Source organism: Pseudorca crassidens, chromosome 16 (genome assembly GCF_039906515.1).
Source record: "Pseudorca crassidens isolate mPseCra1 chromosome 16, mPseCra1.hap1, whole genome shotgun sequence".
In the NCBI taxonomy this organism is placed as follows: domain Eukaryota; kingdom Metazoa; phylum Chordata; class Mammalia; order Artiodactyla; family Delphinidae; genus Pseudorca; species Pseudorca crassidens.
This window is the reverse complement of record NC_090311.1, coordinates 44,116,911-44,140,893: the sequence shown is the minus strand read 5'-3', so window position 1 is coordinate 44,140,893 and position 23,983 is coordinate 44,116,911. Positions and strand designations below refer to the sequence as shown.

The window sequence follows — 23,983 nt, the reverse complement described above, 5'->3', positions numbered from 1 at the left end:
AGATAGAACCTTTTGGAGGGAAATTTGGCAATAATTGTGAAAGTGGAAAATGCATATGATCTCTGATGCAGGAATTTCACCTACTAGTAATAATCATCCAAACAGACAAAGATATATATATATATATATATATAAGGATGTTTAGTGAGGCATTCTGTGTAATTATGAAAGACTGAGGATAACCTAAAGGCCCATCAATAAGGGAATGGTTCTATGACATAACCATACTATGAGATACTACAGCCACTAAAAAGAATGAGATATGTATATGTTGACATCAAAGAACGTTGTATAAAAATAATATAGTTTTTGGGCTTCCCTGGTGGCACAGTGGTTGAGGGTCTGCCTGACGATGCAGGGGACACGGGTTCGTGCCCCGGTCTGGGGGGATCCCACGTGCCGCGGAGCGGCTGGGCCCGTGGGCCATGGCCGCTGGGCCTGCGCGTCCGGAGCCTGTGCTCCGCGACGGGAGAGGCCACAGCAGTGAGAGGCCCGCGTACCGCAAAAAAAAAAAAAAAAAAAAATATATATATATATATATATATATATATATATATATAGTTTTTGAGTGAAAAATATATGTGGTAAAAGTATGCTCAAGAGATCCCATAATACTATACATGCATAGAAAATAAAAAGAATACACACCAAACTATTAACAGTAGTTATATCTGGCAGTGGGCCGTCACTTTTTATTTATGTCTTTTACATTGTTTCAATTTTTTTTTTTTTTTTTTTGCGGTACACGGGCCTCTCACTGTTGTGGCCTCTCCCGTCGCGGAGCACAGGCTCCGGACGCGCAGGCTCACCGGCCATGGCTCACGGGCCCAGCCGCTCCACGGCATGTGGGATCTTCCCGGACCGGTGCACGAACCCGTGTCCCCTGCATCGGCAGCCGGACTCCCAACCACTGCGCCACCAGGGAAGCCCTGTTTCAATTTTTTACAATAATTTTTTCAACTTTTTAAAGAAAAAATAATGGTTTTACTCAGGTTCTTATGCATTTTAAGAGAGATGAAATGACACTGTTTTTTCCCCACTACATATATTATAAGCATCTTCTCTCTTTTTTATTAAAAATTTTTGCAAGACAAGGAAAGACTGGGAAACTGTCACAGATTAGAGGATATATATATATATATATATATATATATATATATATATATATACACACACATACACACGGTGACACAACTAAATCCAATGTGGGATCCCAGATTGGATCCTTGGACAGCAAAAGAACAGTGGAAAAACTGGTAAAATCTGAATTAGGTCTGTAGTTTAGCTTACAGTACTGTATCACTGTTACTTTCCTCATTTTGATAACTGTACAATGGTTATATATATTGTAAAAATTAGGGGAAATTAGGTGAAGGATATATGAGACCTTTCTGTACTATTTTTGCAAATTTTCTGTAAGACTAAAATTATTTCAGAATAAAAAATAATGTAAAACTTTTTTTTACATATTCCAAAACTTAATTCACTATTTTCCTTCCCAAGCTTGCTTCTTTTTTATGTTCCCTATATTTATTAATGGGATTATTAGTCTCCTAGTCACCACGCTCATTTTGACTCCCGTTTCTCTAGTTCATCTTGTCAGAGGAAGAGTATAATATATTCTACCTTAATACCTATTACATTACCTCAAAAATCTATTACAGTTCAACTATAATTGCTTCCCAATACTCTATGAATTACTTGCATAACAATCTTCTAAAAGCACAGCTTGGTTTATTTCATTTTTCTGCTTAGAAGATGTCAGTGGCTCCCCATTGCTTATTAAAGACCAAACTCAACCAACTCTTTTCATTATCTAGTCCTAACCCTACACTTTCAATTGGATTCCCCTTCACAAACATCCCAAGTAATTCTCCAAAGAATGCCCTTGGGTTTTCTAAAACACTTTCAGGAGGTCTGTGAGGTCAAAATTAATTTCATAATAAAACTAAGATATCTGCCTTTTTCACTATCAATTATCTCATGGGTATACAGTGGAGTTTTCCAGTTTAAGAATATTTGATACTGTAACAGATTGAATGCATGAGCAGATGTGAGAATTCAACTGCCATTTATAAGCCTGACTATAATGAGATCTGAACACGTATAAAACAATGACACTCTACTTTTATTTGTTTTGGAACATACAGTTATCTTTAATAAAAATTTTATTATTTTAATATGCAATGGGTTTATTGTTATTTTTAAATTACTAAATATTTTTAAATTTCTGTTTTAATTTCTCATATGGTAAATATTAATACATATAGCCTATACAAACAAAAGCTCTTTGAGGCACTCAATACTTTTAATATAAGGGGGTCCCGAGACCAAAAAGTTTGAGAACCATTTAGTCAGGTCTAGCCTGCGTACTTGGATGTTCCCTGTACATGACAAAAGTTTTCTGACCTTCATAATTTTCCTTCTCTAAAAATAACCTTCCTTCTAACTCCCTGTGCCCAAATTTTATCCATTCTCCTTAACAGTGGCTGTCTTCTCAATGACCACTTCAAAAATATGAGTTTTGGAGTCAGACCTGGCCTTGCTACTGACCCTTACTAGCTATGTGACCTTGGGCAACTCACTTAACCTCTTGCTCAAATGCCTCATATGGGAACATCACTGGAAGAACTATACTGAGAATTAAATGAAAACACATAAGTGAAGTAACTAACTTAATACCTGGCCTATATAATAGATGCTCAAGAAATTCTAATTTCCTTCTTCCCTTTCCTCTTCTACCAGAATATTATTTTAAAACTAAGACTTTTTTGCATTTTATTCATGAATTCCTCCACAATACTTAGAACAATGCCTTTCATATAAGGTGCTTGATATTGTTTGAGTTAAACAATATAATTTAAGGAATAGCTTGATACAACCCCTATGGAGAACAGTATGGAGGTTCCTTAAAAAACTAAAAATAGAACTACCATATGATCCAGCAATCCCAATCCTGGGCATACATCCAGAGAAAACCATAATTCAAAAAGAGTCATGTACCACAATGTTCACTGCAGCTGTATTTACAATAGCCAGGACATGGAAGCAACCTAAATGTCCATCAACAGACGAATGGATAAAGAAGATGTGGTATATATATACAATGGAATATTACTCGGCCATAAAAAGGGATGAAATTGTGCCATTTGCAGAGATGTGGATGGACCTAGAGACTGTCATACAGAGTGAAGTTAAGTCAGAAAGAGAAAAACAAATATCCTATATTAATGCACATGTGTGGAATCTAGAAAAATGGTACAGATGAACTTACTTGCAAAACAGAAATAGAGACACAGGTGTAGAGAACAAACATATGAATACCAAGGGGAGAAGGCAGGGTGGGATGGATTGGGAGATTGAGATTGACATATATACACTACTATGTATGAAATAGATAACTAATGAGAACCAACTATACAGCACAGGGAACTCTACTCAGTGCTCTATGGTGACCTAAATGGGAAGGAAATCCAACAAAGAGGGGATATATGTATACGTATAGCTGATTCACTTTGCTGTACAGCAGAAACTAACACAACATTGTAAAGCAACTGTATTCCAATTAAAAAAAAAAAAAGGGAAGAGCGTGATCAGCAGAGCATAGATACCTCAAATTTCTATTTTTTAGAAATGCAGGGGCTTTCCTGGTGGCACAGTGGTTGAGAATCTGCCTGCCCATGCGGGGGACACGGGTTCAAGCTCTGGTCTGGGAAGATCTCACATGCTGCGGAGCAACTAAGCCCGTGCGCCACAACTACTGAGTCTGCACTCTAGAGCTTGCGAGCCACAACTACTGAGCCTGTGCACCATAACTAATGAAGCCCATACACCACAACGAACAGTAGCTCTTGCTCGCCGCAACTAGAGAAAGCCCACGCACAGCAACGAAGACCAATGCAGCCAAAAATAAATAAATAAAATAAATTTATTTTTAAAAATGTAAATGATTTGGCAATAGAATCAGAATTAATTACTCCCCTATGCAGATATGCGGACTGCATATAATAAAAAAAATCTTAATAACAGGTGTTGAGAGAATAGTGCAGGTCACTTAAAAAAGACTGGGGTGGCCTTTTAAATAACATATAATAACATCTAGAAATGAACCTCAAAAGAATATTAATCATTAAGGTATCGAAAACACATGGCACTGCCACAACTATTTTCAATTTACAGAATGTATGATATTCCAGCAAAGTGTCCAAAGCCACACAAAATTCTTGAGTCTTTTTTGTTGTGGTTCTTCTGATTTAGGAGACCGCAAAACTCTAAATATGCCATCCTTATTGTTTATTTAAGATGCTGCTGACCTACTTTCAGGACGTAGCTTTGGGCTGCTTTTCCAAGAGGAGTTAGGGGTTTGTGCTGAGCTGACCTAGTCTCAAAGTTAAGCTGTCTTCCAAACACTGGCAATCCTTGGTGACAGAGCTACGCATACTCAGAGCTGCAGTCTGTGGCATGGACTGAGTTTTTTTTTTTCTTACTTGTTCCAAGCTCAATTTAACCAGCTGAACTAATTATAGCAGGAGTTTGTTTATTAAGCACTTCCACATCCTTTCTAATAGGGATCATGACTCTGATTTTATACTCTCGTCCCAACTCCAATGTTTTAAACATTTATTTTTAATGGTATAAGATTATGATAGTAATAAAAATCCTCACAAGTCACTAGTCAGGCACATTTGTTGATGATTGAACTGGGGCATGAAATTCAAGGAGAACTCATTTGTGGAAAAAAGTAACTTTATAAGATATATTGGGTTGGCCAAAAAGTTCGTTCGGTTAGTGAATAATACATTGTTCAATAAAGTTCTTCATGAAAATGAAAAACATGCCTTTTATTTTTACTTAAAACTGAATGAACTTTTTGGCCAACCCAACAGTTTAAAAGTTATAGGTTACAAGTAGTTGTGCCTCCAAGAAAATACATATAAGAGTAGCTATGAGCCTCAAGGGTCACCTTCTGAATGTGTTCATTAAAGTTTAGATCACTCAGGGGAGCCCTAGAAAGAAAGTTCCTCCTAGGACAGAAGTGTGATCTAGGAAGGAACTGGTATAAAATATCTTGACTGACACAAACTACTTTCTTTCTTTTTTGTTAAATTAATAAACTACTTTCTAAATAAAAAATAAACTCAAATATGAAACATTAAAAGGTTGTAAGAGCTGGGAAATTCTGAAAAGCCACATGGATTGCCTCAGAGTTTCTTTCTTACTCCACCCCTTTAAACTTGTGGTGCACCACAGTAATCGAACACAAATAACCCTCGTTTTACAAACGAGGATTGCTGGAGCATAGAAAAAGATCATGTTTTATTTACTTATTTATTTTAATTAATTTATTTATTCATTTATTTTTGGCTGCATCGGGTCTTCATTGCTGGGCGCATGCGGGCTTTCTCTAGGTGCGGAGAGTGGGGCCTACTCTTCGTTGGGGTGCACGGGCTTCTCATTGCAGTGGCTTCTCTTGTTGCGGAGCACGAGCTCTAGGCATGCGGGCTTCAGTAGTTGTGGCACACGGGCTCATTAGTTGTGGCTCGCAGGCTCTAGAGCGCAGGCTCAGTAGTTGTGGCGCATGGGCTTAGTTGCTACACGGCATGTGGGATCTTCCCGGACCAGGGCTCGAACCCGTGTCCCCTGCATTGGCAGGCTGATTCTTAACCACTGTGCTACCAGGGAAGTCCCAAGATCATGTTTTTGTTTTTGTTTTTTTTATAATTTGCCAGTTATTACAAGCAGCACTCAGGGCTGCTGCATTTGCCCCACAGGCCATGTATGCCAACTCCAAGGGGCGCCATTCACATAGATTTCAATGTGAGTGGTGCTCTCTGGGGCTCTACAAAGCTCCATTACAGAAAGCTGCACATTTTAAAAATGGACAGCATATCCTTTAAACCCAATTTAGGATATTATCACTGTTTTGAATAAACAAATAGCACTTCTGATGTAGAAGCAAAAGTGATGGTGTTTGACATCTGAGTGGTACCATGAGCACTTATTTTAACTTCATCAATGTGCTGAAAATGGAAAGAAAATGGCAAACTTGGAATTCAAAAATTAAAAGTGAACACAGTGACATTCTAGTGGAGGGAAAAGGAAAAATTTTTTCAATAGGTGGTGCTAGGTCAACTGGGTATCCATATAGAAAAAGAAAAAAGGGGACTTCCCTGGTGGTGCAGGGTATCCAAATGGCCAACAAGCATACGGGAAGGGCCGCAGCTTCATTAGTCATCAAGGAAATGCAAATTAAAACCAAAATACAATGTCATTACAACCTCCAAAGGTGAAAATTAAAAAAGAAGAAAAGTACAAATGTTGACAAAGATGTGAAGCTACTGGAACTCTCATATGTCACTGGTGGAAGAGGAAAAGTCTGACAGTAATCATTAAAGGTGAACATGACCCAGCAATTCTACTGCCAGTTACACAGAGAGAAATCATATAATGTAAAAGATGGCTATCAAATAATGAGACTAGTTATAACTCCATATATGAAAAGAACTCGTTATAGTAAACACGCTGTGTGTATACATGTATTTTGTGTATCTTCCAATTTCATTTCCAGTGGCTTTTTAAATTGAAAATTGAAATACATAGTTTTAACTTCTGTCTTCTCCTTTTAAACAAAGTAAGCTTAAAACAAACCAATCTTATACTTAAACATAGACCATGCAATAAATATCATCAATATGGTGAAAGTATGCCCCCAGATAGTCTGTATCAATGAAGCAGTTTTCTATTCCAATCTGACACTCATAAAAATACTAATTAAATTTCAAAATAAAAATACAAGATACAATAATGAAAGGCAGATTATAAGATATTGTCCCTATCTAGATAGTGTCCCTAGACTGGCACTATGAGTCCACAAAAACATGTACTTAAGGAATTTATATAGCCTTACATGGCTAAGCACCTCCAGTCTAGTTCAGATTTCTATATCGAACTAGACACAAAGAAAAGTACTGAGAGGCCTGAAACTGAATTTTAAATTGGCACAGATGGCATGTTTATAACATCCCCACAATATGCTGAGTGTTCTCCATAAAACCAAACTAGACACAGTCCCTGCCTCTAGGGGACTTAAAATCTAAAAGTAGATGAGGCAGCCTAATTCAAAGAAAGTAAACAAATAAAAGGAAACAAAGAAGGGAATGTAAGAGCAGAGAGGCCTGCATTAATCTCTCAGCTCCCCGAAGGGTAACAGGCCAATCTGAACAGTGGAGAAGGAAAGCTAACAAGTCAGTTTCCTTATTTACCATCATACTTAATATGACACTGTGCAGTAAATATTCTCTAAAAAATTGTGCTGACCAGACTGAAAATGCTTTGTTGTTCTCTAGTTTCAACATTCAGAAAGTCTAAATCTCCATAATAGATGTAATATATACCCCACTGGGTGTGTGTAAAGGACATTAAACAGCCCATGCATAGTGACTGATTTACAGTCCAAAATCTAAATTACTGAATCCAAAGCACATGAAAGCATTATTTCAAAAATCCTGGCTCAACAGGCAATTAATTAATGTGACACAACCATCTTTATATCAACACTTCTAAAACAAGACAGTGATTCTTACTGGATTGCATTTTTTATGTTGTCTCTAAAGGGATATATGAGCTATAATTGGTTTGTCTGTAAAGAAACACTTCATGGGCTTATAATTCAGACTCTGATCTCCTTATCCAGTTGACTAGAGCTATTTCAATAGGGAGATGTCAAACAATTCTCAGAAATGTCTCTGAATACAGAACCCCTCTAAACACTTGAATTAAAATATCTTTATTTTTGGGCTTCCCTGTTGGCGCAGTGGTTGAGAGTCCGCCTGCCAATGCAGGGGACGCGGGTTCGTGCCCCGGTCCGGGAAGATCCCACATGCCGCGGAGCGGCTGCGCCTGTGAGCCATGGCCGCTGAGCCTGCGCGTCCGGAGCCTGTGCTCCGCGACGGGAGAGGCCACAGCGGTGAGAGGCCCGCGTACCGCAAAAAAAAAAAAAAAAAAAAAAAATCTTTACTTTAAACTGTGAAGATTCTTTCCTGAAGACTTCAAAATGCTGATGACATCCAATTAATTAAGTTATAGGAACCAAATTCACTTCAGTAAACTGGTCCTGGCTGCTTCGCTGTCTCTTTGGATCAGGTATCTCTGGCAAAGGCTGTTTATTAAAAATAATGATGATAATGCAGCCAAATTCCACACAAAAGGAAGATGATGAAGAAAGCAATGACACTATTGAGTTTGCCACATCAAAGTAATATTTATTAAATTTGAACTATAAAGAGCACAATTTAGAATAAATGTTTGAGGTCAGGTTAGGGACATTATCTACCCAATATCTCAGATCTGAAACCACTTTCCCCCATGCTCTCTAGAGCAACCATAATATGACTTTCAATTTCCCAAAATGCTACCTTGCCTGTAATTTAAAACATGGCTTCCTTTTAAAGGGAAGACTCAACAACCTCCCTTTATATGTAATATTTCCATCATAGGAATTACATAAATAAAAATATATTTTGGACAAATACAAGGTATCCCAGTAAAAAAATGTATTTGAATCTACTTTATGAAGTATTATGGTAAAAATGCACTTATTCCAGGAACCCAAACTCTAAACCTTGAGATCACCATGATTCCTTCTTCCCTTCACACCCCATCGTCTACACGAATCAGTACCAAGTTGTTTAGATTCTCCTTTAGTCCAGATCCTCCCACTGAAAGGGTTCTAGAAGGAGGCCCATCCTATAGAAAAACTGAGGTCCAAAGGGCAGAAGAGTTGGAGAAAAGCCAGAGGAGAGACATTTCAGGATAAGAAGCCAAAGGTTTGAACCAGGGAGACACTATTAAAGAACTGGTCAGTAGATGGAGGGGTCTGAAGAGACTGCCCAGATTACTGAGCCTTAGAGATTTGACTTGAAAGGCCAAGCAGGGGGAGGTACGGTGGGTCAGACCAATTCAAAAAGGCCAGGTGGTACAAACACCCACAATTTTCCTCACATACTCTCTTTTCCAAATGCCCTCTGCCACCAGGATGGCTCAGACCCTCCTGGACCTCATTTGAACAAGTGTAATGCTGTCTTAACTAACCTGCTGTCCTCCTACTTCTCTACCAACACACTGTGGTCAAAATCATCTTCTTGAAGTACCATGTCAAACCCTTTCAATGTTTTTCCATTAGCCTTAATAGAAGATTTATAAATCCTTAAAATGGTTTCCAGGATCTGACTGCTCTCTAGCCCCACACTTTCCCCCAACATTCTCTGCACCAGTCACAGTGACTTTCAATTCCCCAAAATGCTGTCTTGTCTCTAGTTTCAAACATGACTTCCTTTTAGATAGAAGACTCCTAATCACCACCCCCCTCATCTTTCACTTTCATGTCTCATCTTAAACATCATTTCCTTAGGGCGGCTTTCCTTGAACCCTCCAAAGGGTCCCTGCTATATTCCCATGGCACTCTTGTACTTCCCTTTTCGTGATGTACTACAAATCTATAACTACAAACAGTAAAGAATCTTGTGTTCTATGAGGGCAAGAATGTATACCTAGCAATAGGATTAAGAATGTTTCTTCTTTACTCAAAAATCTTCAATGGCATCCCCCAACTCCTGCATAAAGTACACATTTGTCAGCATGAGTCTTCAAGGCCCTCCACAGTATGAACTTTTATGGTCTAATATTTTCTGAATGCTTCCCAAAAGCATGATTATCTGTTCCCTTCCAAATAAGCCATGTACTTTCCAGTGCCTTCATTTCTGTAGCTTCCTCTATGGACCTAGCTTCCCTGTCTTAAAAAATGCTATTCTTCCAAATATGCCATTCTTCCAAACCTATATCCAATTCCACCTTTTCCGTATAATTTTTCCTAATTTCCCCAAAATATATTTGGCCTCTCCCACCTTTGACTCCCCTCCTGCTCAAATGTTGTATTTTCCTTATGGTACTTTCCTAAGTCTACCTAGTTGTTATGGTACATCTCATATCCTTACTAGTTTAAAATTTCTTAGATAATGTTGGTTATACCTTGCTTTTCCATATATCTCCTTATCACATTTTGTATATGCCTTATATACATAAGGTGCTCTATAAGTGCATTAACTTGAATCTAAAAAATCTACTACATGTAAAGCAGTTGTGTAAGGCAGCTGTCTAAATATGTGGATAAAATAATCTTTTAAGTACAAAAGATACCTTTGAAACAGATGGATGCTAAATGGAATTAGAAAAGCTCATTATGTTACCCATACAAAAACAGAAATACATCTTATTTGCATCTCAAATAAATGCTCTTTAATCAAAAAGTAATATATCTTTAGAGACTCATTCATCTTATACATTAAGATGCCCACATTTATTTCAATACTGACAATTTAAAATAAATATAATTTTAACTCAAGTTTCATGCAGCAGTAGAGCACAGTGTCACTGCTCAATATTTATTTTTGTGACCATTTTTGCTGTTTGCTGGACAAAAGGAAAACAGCAAATAACATTATTTAGATGTGCTTAAGATTGTAAGTCAGAAAAGACCACAGAAGTTATCTAGTTCAACTAATTATATTTCTAGATAAAGAAAATAAAGACTATGAGTTTCTTGGCCAAGGTCACAAAGCCAAAGCCAGGACACAGGCTCAGACCATCTGACTTCCACTCCAGCACTCCTCCCACTCCAAAACAATACTCACCTCAAGGCTGTAATAACTAGAGCACATTATTTTCAGTTGACATTGGAGCCAACAATACTCCAGTACTGAATGAAGGACATCTGCACATTTTCAGTCATGCTCAAGAGAAACAAAAGTGTGACAAATGAAGAAATGAAAAGGAATGCTTATTATATTTTCCCAGGAGCCTTCTTTCTTATAAATGGTTAGAAATGAACACTACTTCACAAGCTTTGAGAGGGTCTGTGTTCAAAGACACTCTGAAAGGCGAGAAAAACATGATAGGAAATTACATACACAATAGAATTTTGACACACGATGGAACATGCAACACAACATTTTAAATGCTACATTATCTAAAGTTACTATTTATTTCATAGTAACCAAGAAAGATGGTGCTTCAGGGAAAAAGAAAAAAGGTAGCAGCCTATTTCTCAAAACCCACTTAAAACACAAACCTATCTACCAATATGTACTAAATATTTACCTTCTTACAGTTCTATCCCTAATAACTGGCACATAGTAGGTACTTAATAAGTATTTTCATAATAAAGTAATTAATCTCTCTTAGTATCACCCAGTACTATTCTTGAATACTGCAGTTGTACATCAGTGACTATAAAATGCTGCTACTTGTAGCAGAAAACAATGAGCATTGACAGTTTGTATCAAACAGAAACGTTCTAAGACTAGCACATTTTACAATGTGTGTGAATCTATATCTGTGTATGTGTGCTTGTATGTATGTATATAGGTTCATTTGTTTTCTCTCTATATACATATGTACACATATATGTATATGACATGTATTTTTGACAATAGTGATTTTACCTAAAGATCTTATGCTATGGGACAGTGATTTTCAAACTTTCCTTACAGCAAGTCATAGTAAGAAAAACATTATATACCACAACCTAGTACACATAACACATACACGCACAGGAATACATATACATAACTAAAACAAAGATTTCATGAAACAACACCATTACTATACCCAAAGCACTAATGTTTTCTATTCCATTTTTTAAAATGCAGTTTGTGTCCCCCTAAACTGATTTTGTCACCCCTGCTCTGAAAGCTCATAAAAGTACGAGAAGACACTAAAACATTGGCAAGGTGTAAATGTCTTAGTTTGGCATTCATTACTTAAACATAGCCTAGGCTGTACAGACACCAAACGGACACTGGCAAAATGAAGACAAGAAATTATTGAACATTGTTCATTGAAAAGCTATGCTGAAAACCGGAAGGACGTTATCATTGTGTAAGTAAAAAATAGAGACCACATTCTGGGCCATAAAACAAGCCTCAAAAATTTTAAAGGAGTCAATAATAGATATTCTGATCACAATGGAATTAAATTAGAAATCAATAACAGAAAGCTCTCTAAAATCCCAATTATTTAGGAAATAAATAATATATTTTTAAATAACTCAAGAATCGAAAAAGAAAACAAAAGGGAAATTAGAAAATATTTTCAACTAAATGAAGATGAAAATACAACACATCAAAACCTGGGGGAAGCAAAAACACCAGCAAGAGTTCTACTAGTTTATGGGACTTCCCTGGTGGCGCAGTGGTTAACAATCCACCTGCCAATGTAGGGAACACAGGTTCCTGGTCCAGGAAGATACCACATGCCACGGAGCAACTAAGCCCGTGTGCCACAACTACTGAGCCCGTGTGCTGCAACTACTGAAGCCCGCGTGCTCTAGGGTCCGGTGCCGCAACAAGAGAAGCCACCGCAGTAAGAAGCTTGTGCACTGCAACGAAGAGCAGCCCCAGCTCGCTTCAACTAGAAAAAGCCCACCCACAGCAATGAAGACCCAACTCAGCCAATAATTAATTAATTTATTTAAAAAAACAGTTCAATCAACATACATTAAAAATAAATAAATTAAAGAAAAAAAAGAGTTTTACTGGTTTAGAGAAGAACAATGAGCCCAGGCCACCAAGTCTGCTGGGTTACCTCTAGAGCAATCCAAACTACTCACAAAAGGAGGGTGGCCACCTGGAGTGAGAACCATCAGGTTAATTTTACTGCGAACAAAGTTTAAGGTGAACAAACCCCCCACCTCACCCCAGTTAAAAAGGCTTTCCTAAATCTGAAAGACTAGGAATCTAATAACAATCTGCTGTCAGTGAAGGAGAAGAGCCACGCAAACAGGGATAATATGAATACAGAACAGTGGGGGAAACATCCAGAAAGAGGAAAGACAGGAAGCTGCAGAGCATAGTGTGATCCAACGGGCAGTGCTAGATGGAGTTTTTCAGGATGGTTTCTTCCCCATACTACGGACAACTCCTGGAACATAGGAGCCTCGTACTACTGTCTAATGTATGTAACTGAACCTTCACAGATTCATCCCAAGACCAAATTAAATGCAGAAAAAAACCCTCAGCTTCTCAGAGGCCATCTAGATCAAAGCAGGCCAGAATCAGAACCTGTTTGGCCTTCATTTGTTCTGAGGTGGTCTGTGGACCCCTCCAATCCTGAAACCCTGCAAATCTGGGTTATATTATATATTCCAGTATTTTTTAATCCAGCATACAGGGTTAAGAGGAGAGAGGACAAGTATCTCAATACTTAATTTTTTAATTACACATAGCATCAGTTTACCCACTTTTTAAAAAAGGGGTGGGGGGAGCTAATACATTACAGACAACCATTAACTCAGTTTGATGCAAAGTATTAGGCTGATCATTTTGATTAGCGGTGCTCATTAAATACATTTCCTACATGTATTTCAGGGAACTAAAATGAATAAGGATGCTATTCTGCTTTGCTGGAAGCGATCCCACATCCTGCTAGGTTTGGTTTTTATAACATGTGCCTGGCTTCCTAAAGCAGGCATAAACAGCCTTATTAGATCTATGCTATTTATTTCCACAGAGAAGAAACCTCAGAACTTTTAAACTAGGATAGGTTATCTAATCTTTTTACACCTTGGTTGTGATAAAGGAAGAAAAATATATGATCTTGGCGGCAAAAGGAAGACTGAATTTAATTACAAAGATTTAAATGCAGAAAAATGCATACAGTGGCTTTTTAGAAAAAGAACACTTTCTTCCTTTCATCTCGAGGCAAACCATTTATCTACCAAGAAGCATGAATAGTGTGTTCTTTTTAAAATGTTTTTAGAAGTCATATCCTTTTTTACTGAAGGAACCTGGAGTCTTAGACTTAATCTTGTAATCTGAAAGTCTTTCTAATATATCTGTGTAATCTGAACTGTTGACTACTATTCAAAGCCATTATAGGAACTAAATAGCTAGATCAATTCGTAAACCATTTTCTCAAATGAAAACCTCACAATGAAATGATACTTTTGACAGAGCATTTATGAATTACACCAATTTTTCTAAATCCTTTTGGAGGAGAAACATTTTAAGTGATGGAATAAAGATGAACAAAGTTACATTATTCTTTTACCATGTTAACCGGTCTAGTGCACATTACCTCAGAGCAAAAACTTATAATGCATAATCAACAAGCTGAGTGATGCATCAGTGAAAATGATTAAATATGCCAAGGTCTTAATTATAATACCACATTACATTTGTACAGAATATTCCAGTTTGCAAAACACTTACATCCATAAACTCATTTGACTCTATGTCCTTCAGTTTAAGTACAATAGATAGAAGATGTGAGTCTACCTGGATATACTGAAATAGTTAAAAGCAGGGACTCTGGAGCCAACTGTCTGGTTTGGGCTCTTAGTGCTGCCACTTACAATTACAAAATGTGATTCTGAGTACATTACTCAACATCTTTATGCCTTAGTTTTATCATCTGTAAAATGGGGATAATAATCGTTTCTACCTCTTGGGCCCAGTAATGATTAAATCAATTAATATATGTCAAGCACTTAATACAGTATCTAGCACAGAGGAACCATTATATATTATACATGCTGGTTGTACTTATCAGCAGCTGTATGGATAGGGAAACAAGCTGGTAAGTCACAGAGCCAGGAACAGAAACCAGAGCTTCTTCTCCCATCTGATGCTCCATCCACAAAGGGCTGGGGTTTTTTTTCTGTTTGTTTTTTTGAAGTATCCTAAGGTTTTCTAGACTGACATAAAATAGTTTAATGCGGAAGTGTACAAATCAAAAAATTCAACAGTTCAGAATACTTATAAAGTATTTTAATTTATATATACATTTTAAGTTAAATTGATTATTAAAAATACAAATATTCCATTTTGGCAGCAGAACTATATACTGAGGAATAGTCATCTGTGTTGCTATATTTGCAAAATAAAACTCAAATCTAGACGGAAATATACTAAGATGATAACTGTGTTAGAATTTCCTTTCTTTTTTTTTCCCTTTCTGGTTTTCAAGACATTCAGTATTGTGATATAACATTCATAATTAAAAAAAATTATTTCCAGGGACTTCCCTGATGGCGCAGTGGTTAAGAATCTGTCTGCCAACACAGGGGACATGGGTTCGAGCCCTGGTCCGGGAAGATCCCACATGCCACGTAGCAACTAAGACCGTGCACCACAACTATTGAGCCTGCACTCTAGAGCCTGCGAGGCACGACTACTTAAGCCCATGCGCCTAGAGCCCATGCTCCACAACAAGAGAAGCCACCACAATGAGAAGGCCACGTGCCCAACAAAGAGTAGCCCCCGCTCGCCACAACTAGAGAAAGCCCACGCGCAGCAATGAAGACCCAATGCAGCCAAAAATTAATTAATTAATTTAAAAAATGATTTCCAAAAAAAGTTTACCAAGGTATGAAAATAGTATTCATAGAATAAACACTTCAAAATTAATTCTAGAAAATAATAAATGTCCAGCTGAAAAACTGCCCTCTTTTTTCAGACATGTTTTAGGGGATCTTTCCTCAGACTTTGTTCAAATTTTTTCCCTTTAGTGATTCAGGTGACTGTGACAACATCTTCCATTGTGTCTAAAAATAGGGCATGGGTGTGTAAATTTATGAGCCGAAATGCAAAACTGGCATTGGATGTCTAAATCAGAGTATTAAATCATTTAGCATACTCTAGCATAAAAATATATTCTGAGCACTCATATCCACATGCTTTGTATATTCATACAATTTTAATTCAACTATCTTTAATCTTTTCAGACGAAGTGAAGTTATGAACTTTTAAAAACATGCCAAATCACTTAAGATATTAACCTGGACAAAGCACTCCACTCCAAACCTCAAGCTCCTTCTCTAATAAGGAGAGTAGACTAGAATGTCAGTCAGTGGTTCACAACCTTCTTTCCACCCCAGCGCATCTGTGGGATTCAACATCTCTCCATTTACAGCAGTGGGGACAGTCTGAAAATGTCCCACAGGTGATTCTGATACACTACCTTATAACAGGAGTCCCCAGCCCACAGGGGCGGACTGGATACTGGTCCATGGCCTGTTAGGAACCGGGCTGCACAGCAGGAGGTGAGCAGTGGGCCAGCGAGCGAAGCTTCATCTGCGGCTCCCCATCGCTCGCATTACAGCCTGAACCATCCCCCCCATCGCTCGCATTACCACCCCCCATAGAAAAACTATCTTCCACAAAACCGGTCCCTGGTGCCAAAAAGGTTGGGGACCACTGTCTGTAAGCTATTCCCCTGCGCTCCACCCCACTCCACTCCTGCAGAGTTCTTTAAGGTTCTGCACAGTTCTAAAGCTTGCCACTGTAGGTACACGAAAATCACAACCCAATGACCTGGAAGGTACCTGACAGTGTTACTTTATTACATTTTAAAAGGCAGGCCGAAAGTTAATTATGCGTATTCTTTTGTTGAAGCACGCAAGATTCAAAAAGAATCTGTAAACTGATGATATCAAAGACAGCTTTTAACTTAACTGTTCATATGGCAAACAGCACAGCTCCCCTGGAATTTGCTTCTAGTCAAGGAGGTAGGTAAAGAAAAAGGAAAAGTGGGGAATCAAATAAAATGCCTCCTGAAGTTGAAAGAATGGCTGGAAAAGAGATTTGTACAAGTTAACTTTTCTGATAACAGAGAAGAAAAGCCAAAGACTGATATGCAGAGATGAGATATTATGTGATCCCAAATTTTTTTTTTTTTACAGACAACTCTGTTATAAACTAATAATAACCAATAGCTACTAAAAATATGATTTTCATATATGCCATATTATAAATATAAGCCAAATATATTGGCTTAGCATGGTGATTGATAATTGCCCAGTATATCTACAAATAGTGTCGATTTTCTTTGAATGCTTACTTACTGTGGACAAATTCTACGGTATTTAAAAGCTACTGGATGTGCGAAGTCTTGTGAAAAATTCTCACAACTAGGGAAGAAGGAAATGGAATCTTAAGACTTCCTTGCAAAAATGTGTTTACCTCAAATGTGAGCCAACATTACATCATCATTAATAAGTACACAAGACATGGCAAAGATGCTGAGTGTGGCTTCAAAATTAGTATTTTCTACATGAAAAAAATGTGTAATTGCATTATCTTCAAATCAGAAAACACATTAATCAATAAATGCTGATGATTAGCTATGTGTATTGTAGTGAGAGGAACATTAAAAGGCACAAAAAAATAACAGTATTTCACAGATTTAGTATTTGACCTCTCCCCCACCCCCGGCAAACCGGCTGGGTCTGAAAGTTGCTGTCCTCTGTACCAGAAGATGACACCAAGGGTAACTGAGAATACAATGTATACATCTCTATCACTGCTCTGTGAATTCATGCCTGAAAAAGTTGACACAAATTTTTGGTAGGATTTCTTTTGAAATTCTTTGCAAAACATGCTGTCCACTGTTGGCTTAACTTGCTGAACGCACTACCCATTAAAAAAAACAAATTCTCAGTGTTCTCCACATGAACCATAACAGTAAAAACCTAAAACTTGTGTCAGTGAACAGACGTGATAACCCAAAAAGAAATAAAAGTGAAGAGAAAGAAAATGCCCCAACCTCAGTTTTGTAAGATGTTCACATTAGAGACTGTAGCAATAAACATTATGCAAGAGAAGATAATTCCTAACACTGAGTTGGGATGGATAAATATTTGTTTAATGAACATACACATTTCTTCCTCATTCTATAGCCATGTGTCAAAGCATCAAACAATTTAATTTGTGGCAGTTTCTGTTGTGTCACAAACTTTACATATAAGTTTATCACAAGGGGGAAAAAAACCTGCTTGGCTTGACTCACGATGAATCACAGCCAAGAGGTCATCTTGTTGTGTATCAGCAACTATGTTTTCACTACAGCTATGTGACCTAAAGTGGCAGCAGGAGAGGCACCAAAATAGAAGAGGCAGGAGGTTTCTCCTGGTTTCTCGGCCCCAAAAGAGCTTTTCCACCCCATTCGGGCATCTGAGCAACAGCCAACCGCAGAGGAGAGAAAGAACAAACCCAACAGCTCCGCGGAGGAAGGCTGCAGGCCCAGGCCCTCCCGGGAGCCCGGGGAGGCAAGCACATAAAGAGGACGGGCTTAAGAAACAGCGTGGAGAAAGCAGCATGACAAGGGCCAAAACTAGCCGGTGTAGGGCAAAATCCAGCAGTGACCGAGCAGCACAGACTGCGGGAAGGTCTGGAGACCAAAGAGGCTCTCCAGCCCGGGCTCGGGGCTCAGCTCCGGCGCGAGCGCACAGCGGGCCCCCTGCCTCCAACAAACCTCCAGCACACGGGACCTACCGCTGCTCCCACCTCACCTGTCGGGTGCCCGCTGGCCCCGCCGGCGTCTCTGGCCCCCGGTCCCCGCCCCGGCCCATCCTCCCTTGACGTTCCCTCGCGGCGCGTCTCTAGGGGCCACCGCCGGGGTCAGCGTGGGCAGGGGGCCGAAGCCCGCCCCGCCGCCCCAGGCCTGGCCCCGGCACTCACTTTCTGAATCCGCTTCAGCGCCATGGGTCAGGGAGGGCGGCTGGGATACCGGCCGGCTGGGGTCGGCTGCGGGGCTCGAGGGCGTGGGGTCGTCGCGGGCCCGGCTCGCCGGCTCCTCGGCTGGCTCAGCCGGGTGACTCCCCAGCTCGCCGCTCTCTGGCTCGCTCTGGGTGCCGATGTCTGTTCCTAGGGCGCCCGAGCGCGAGTGTGCGCGAGTATGCGGGCGGGGACGCCGGCGAGACTCTTTTGTTTCCGCTTTTGCTTCTGGGAAGGAGCCTGCGCCCGCCCCGCCCCGCCAGGCACACTGGGAAGTGTAGTTTCTGCGCCCTGCTCGGCCGCCGCCCCGGGCCGGGCTGGTTACTCACCGCTGACCTCGACCCACAGCGTGGGCTCAGAGCTGCCGGCTCTGGAGTTGGTCCCTGCAATTGGATTTTGATCAAGGTACTGAACCTGGAGTTCCCAATCTGTAAAATGAGGATAACAAATTAGCTCGAAAAACATGTACCGGATTCGAATATGTGCTACAGCTCGTCTTGTTATTTTTACCTTTACAGATTTCACTGTTCTCAAATATATGAATTGCCTAAATTTCTCACACATGCACAGACTCATTCCAGTTATGACGCCTTACTTACCTCCTTAGTTTCTGTTTCAAAAGGCGCCTCTTCTGTCCGACGCTAATCTCGCATGCCTGCTCCTCCTTGGAACTGTGAATTCTGAGCTTCGTCCTCACTCTTGTCTCCTTTTCCGTTGGCAGTACAATGCCTGCTCAATCCACATAGTCTGCTCGCACTCCTCACTCCCCCAATTCTTATGAACTTGTGTGCTCATTAAAACTTGCCTTCTGCTTTCAGCAGCAGAATTCGGTTTTCACCAAAGTTGAGCCTGAGCTTCTAATTCCCGAATCCAATTCACTCCTTTTCCTCTGTGATGTTTTTGACCCATTTGATTGCTGGCTACCCTTTCGCTTTTCAAAACGCTCACCGCCTCCCGCTTCCGGAGCACCAGGGTGGTTGGCTCTTCTACTTCTCTGACTTACTCTTTTCTGTTACCAGCTCCTCTTCTCAAGAGTTAGAGTGCCCTGGAGTTCCAATCCCTGATCTCTCACCATCACTATCTTCCTAGAAAGTAGACTTCGTGTCCTCCCATGTCCTGGGAGGCCACCCAGCATGGCTGGAGGAGCTTGGGCTTCGTAGATTGACCCCCTATCCTGGAGTGGAATCCCAACTCTGACCCCTACCACTGTGTGACCGTGTAGCTACATAAACTCTCTAAGCCTCAGTTTCCTCATGTCCAAAGCGATAATAATCTCTAGATATGTTATTGTAAGAATTCACTGATATTAATGTAATGTGCCAAACACCGTACCTAATATGCTGTGCTGTATAACAATTATTTCCTTATTTGTTTTTATCTATATGATGATGCCTTTAAAATCTGTCTTTCCAACCAAACTGTCACCCCAGTTTCAGCCTTTTATGTCCAAAAGTCTACTGGACATGTGCAACTTCCTCCCCTGTGGCCAGGAATCAGAATGTGTTACCAGGTGAGGGCTGAAGGGAAAGCTTTTCAGGAAGTCCAGAACAATAGCTACCATAGCATTCTAAAGGCTTACAAAGAGCAAGGAGCAAAAATCCATTCATGTAACTTAAAAGAAAATGTCTAGGGAAATAGGATCGTGAGAATGGTAGAAATAATTAATGGAATCTGAAACTTTATTTAGAAGCCTGTCATTCCCCCTCCCCGCCCTCCCACCCAAAATAAACAAAAACTAAAACTGGTCTGGAGCCTGGCTACTCTCTTACTTTCCTTTCCCTGAGGTCTCGCTTCTCTCTGCACGCTGGCCTGCCCTCCTTTTTCCAGCTCCCGCCTTAACTTCTCTTGTACAAGGCATGAGCTCCCACCACCCTTAGCCCACTTTTTGACACTCTTCAAGCAACTGCTCCTGCTGCTAAATGGCCAAGCCTTTTGGTACTCCCTATTTATCTCCCTAAAAGGAAGAATTCCATTGACACAACTCATCTTTTTACTCCAGGCTATACATTTTCAGCTAGTGAGCAAAGTATATGTAGATTGACTTGGGTTAGTTGGCCACCCATGGTCAAATCAGCTGTGGGAAGTTTGAAGTACTGTGGGGCAAAGAGGTTTCTGAAACACACCAGCAAAGTCATATCATCCTGTAGAGAGGTGTATTGGGGCCAGCTTGATGCACCATCTTTGTGCTCCAGAAAGTGGGGCCCTACCCCAAACATTGCTCTTCCTTTTTATAGGGCAAGCATGAGAGTGTCCTTGTAAATAGGGGAGAAATAGTCTGAGCTTGGGCATCAGCTGCTTTGGGGAGTTGCATTCCCAAGCTGATAGCATTTGGATAGTATCATGTAGGAAGTGAGGCCATGCTTAGCTGCTCCCACTACAGGGAAGCACTAGTTGCAGGTAGCTCATTACCAGGAAGCCCAGAAAAAAACCTCCAGGGTCATTAAGTGGACAGTCCTGATAGGACAGTCCATCATCACTCCGTAGATAACAAAAACACACACTTAACGCAGAGGCTACAATCAGGGCAATTTCATTCAAAAGGCCCGGACACTGGCATTAATTTCTCCCTCTTCCAGGTTATCCTACATACTCCTAGAAGACGCAGTAGTCAAATCACTCCATTGCTTAAAAACCTCTATTGGTTTGTATCATGGAAGTCCAATGCCTCAGCTTACTGCAAAATACCCATCCCAATTTGTCCCTAAATGCCTCCTTTCCGACTTTAGCTCACACATTATAGTTAATTAATGTCACGTGTCTTTGCACAATGCATTCTCTCTGCATAGAACGACCTCCCACCCTGCACCTGACAAACCCAACTCAAATGATACAGACTTTGTGGGAGGGATTGCGCTTCTTTCAGAAACTCATATCTGAGGATATGGAGCAGCCATTCTCAGCACTTGGAATACAGAATGGTCGCTGGATGATTTTAATCAGGAAAAAGAATGGTCCAGGGGAAGAAGTTCAATTAAGTAATTAAGACATTTGGAGAAGTCTGGAGAGGTTCGCTGACCAAGTAAAAGAGGTGACTGAAGAGCTTCTTGGGACTAGGTGGAGTGTGCTGAGTCTTTGACAGACTCAAAGCAACCATCTGGGCAGTTTATGAAGACCCTGGAGAAACTGACACACTGATCTGGCCAGAAATTTTCAGAGTAGAGTGAAAAGGAAGGGTTCGATGAAAAGATTCAGGCATTCCTGGTGAGTGTGGCATGATGGAGCAGGGCATGTGTCAGGACTCTGGAGTCTGTAGTCGCTGAACTTGGCCCTGGCTGAGTGAGGTGAGCAGAGAGGCCACCCTGCTAGGAATACCGTCACCAGCTCTACTCTCTCTGGAACAGAAGTTACCTGTTTCTCAGGTACTGCTGGGAACAGTCACTGATAGCCAGTTTTGCTTCTCTTCCACCTGTTCTCTATATAAACATGTTTGTCTTTGCAACTATAAGAGCTCCTTTTGGTTTTCTCTCTGTGCCTCTTTGTGGCTGTGCTGTCAAAAGCCTTCGTAGAGGGCCTCCCCACTCAAATGCTCCCAGTTCTTTTGAGCTGTGGGTGCTTTTTGGGGCTGATGAGAGCTCTCATTTGTCCTGGGACAGTTCTGAGCATATAGGCCACCATGGTCTTCAGATACAGGAGGGCCTTTTCCCCTTTGATTCTACTGTCCCATAACTGTAAAACCAGAATCACCAGGGGTCAAAACCCAGTCAGGAGAGTTGGGACGGCTCAGAACAGGTGTTTGGCACACATGTAGTTCAAGCATTCTTCCTTTTAAAGTATTTCCAGAATAGCTGTCTGGCTTGTTTGCTCACAGATTCTAACCTTACCCCCCCCCCCCCACTAACTCTGTCCAGCTACCCGCCGGAAGATTCAAGGGGACCATTCCCAGGCTGGGGCCTGTGTGTGAAGCATGAATTTCCTTGTCCCCAAGGAAATCTCCATAGGGTTAGAACCCAGTGTTGAGGTAGCTTCTGCTTGAAACTAGGCCAGAACCATGGTTTAAGAAGGGCACAGAGCAGACAGCCTCAAAGGTTGTGCAACCAACCATAAACTTTTCAGGAGGTACTTCCCTTAAGGGCGTTTTCTGTTATGTGTATCCTTCTAGGGCCTACATTTCCTTCAAAAGTGTTTCTGTCTATTTTGTAGCCTATTTTTTAAACGGTTAATTAAAACCAATTTCAAGCACTGAACAGCAAGCAGAATGTTTGAACATTTTTTGGTTTCTGTTTGTTTGATGAGGTATGAGAAGGAAACGCCTTCTGTGGTTCCAGTCATAATCTATTTTAATAAAGTTTTGAGCAGCCCTGGTGTATTAGGTAGGACTCTCCAGAGAAACAGAACCAATAGGGTATACAGTACATAGATATGTAGGAGGAGATTATTATGAGGATTGGCTTACATGGTTACGGAGGCTGAAATATGCCATGATATGGCGCCTGCAAGCTGGAGAACCAGGAAAGCCCGTGGTGACATTCAGTCCAAGTCCGAAGGTCTGAAAACTAGGGAAGCCTATGATGTAACTTCCAGTCTGAGGCCAAAGGCCTGAGAAAGAGGAGGGAAAGAGGGGGATGCTGGTGTAAGTCCTGGAGTCTCAAGGCCCCCAAACCCGGGGCTCCTGTGTCCTCCTATGTGCAAGGGCAGGAGAAAATGGATATCCAAGCTCGAGAAGAGAGGGAGAGAATTTGCCCTTCCCCAGCCTTTTCGTTCTATTTGGGCCCTCAACGGATTGGATGACACCCGCCCACATTGGGGAGGGTGGATCTTCTTTACTCAGTCTAGTGGTCACTGCCACACACACACCCAGCTATCTGGGCCTCCATTAGCCCAGTCAAGTGGACACCTAAAATTAACCACATCTGGGTAGCTAGAACTCTTCTTAAACAGAACAACTGAGTCATCTCATTCTTTAGCACAGTGCCCAGCAGACGTCCAGTCTGAGGCAGAGTGGTGTTTCACTGAAGTCCCAGAAGTTTGGACTGGGATTGTGGAAGGTAGGACAAGAAGGGGGTGAGGGCAGATGAGTGGTTGAGGCTCTAGGCCTGGCACCTCTCACCCCCAAAAGTAATTGGAGCAGTTCAGTATGTATCTGTTTTTCTAAACTGTCTTGAGTGGACTTGGGTAAGTTTCCTCATATAAAAGTTGGTTTAATAACACCTACCTCATATAATGAAATGAGGTAATGCACTGATGCGCTTAGCACAGCGAGGGGATCATGGCGCTTTTCAGAAAAATGTTATCTGCTATTGTTTGGATTCTACTTTAGAGTTTGTTAGAAGAATGGTTTCTAGTACTTGAAAATCACTCACTTGGCCCTCATTTAGAAAATGTTTTGATAAGTTATATAAATATACATGAATTCGTTTGTATAAATTTTTTTTAAAGAAGTAACAATGACAATACAGCAGTCTCCCCTCATGTTTTCTTCTCTAAAATGAAAAAAA

At 40.5% G+C, this 23,983-nt stretch overlaps 1 protein-coding gene across 3 annotated transcripts in view; it reads right to left on the bottom strand.

Annotated features, from left to right (window-relative positions):
- Nucleotides 1-18,902, bottom strand: part of UBE2D1 (ubiquitin conjugating enzyme E2 D1) — a 36,118-nt gene extending 17,216 nt beyond the window's left edge. For 2 of the 3 annotated variants that reach the window (XM_067710161.1, XM_067710163.1), the window contains exon 1: nt 18,513-18,753. In XM_067710161.1, the coding sequence (XP_067566262.1) occupies nt 18,513-18,536 (24 nt within the window). In that variant the 5' untranslated portion in view covers nt 18,537-18,753. Of the gene's footprint in view, nt 1-18,512; nt 18,754-18,877 lie in introns of those variants that run through there. The other variant, XM_067710162.1, reaches the window with a different exon arrangement.
- Between the last annotated feature and the right edge of the window lie 5,081 nt (nt 18,903-23,983).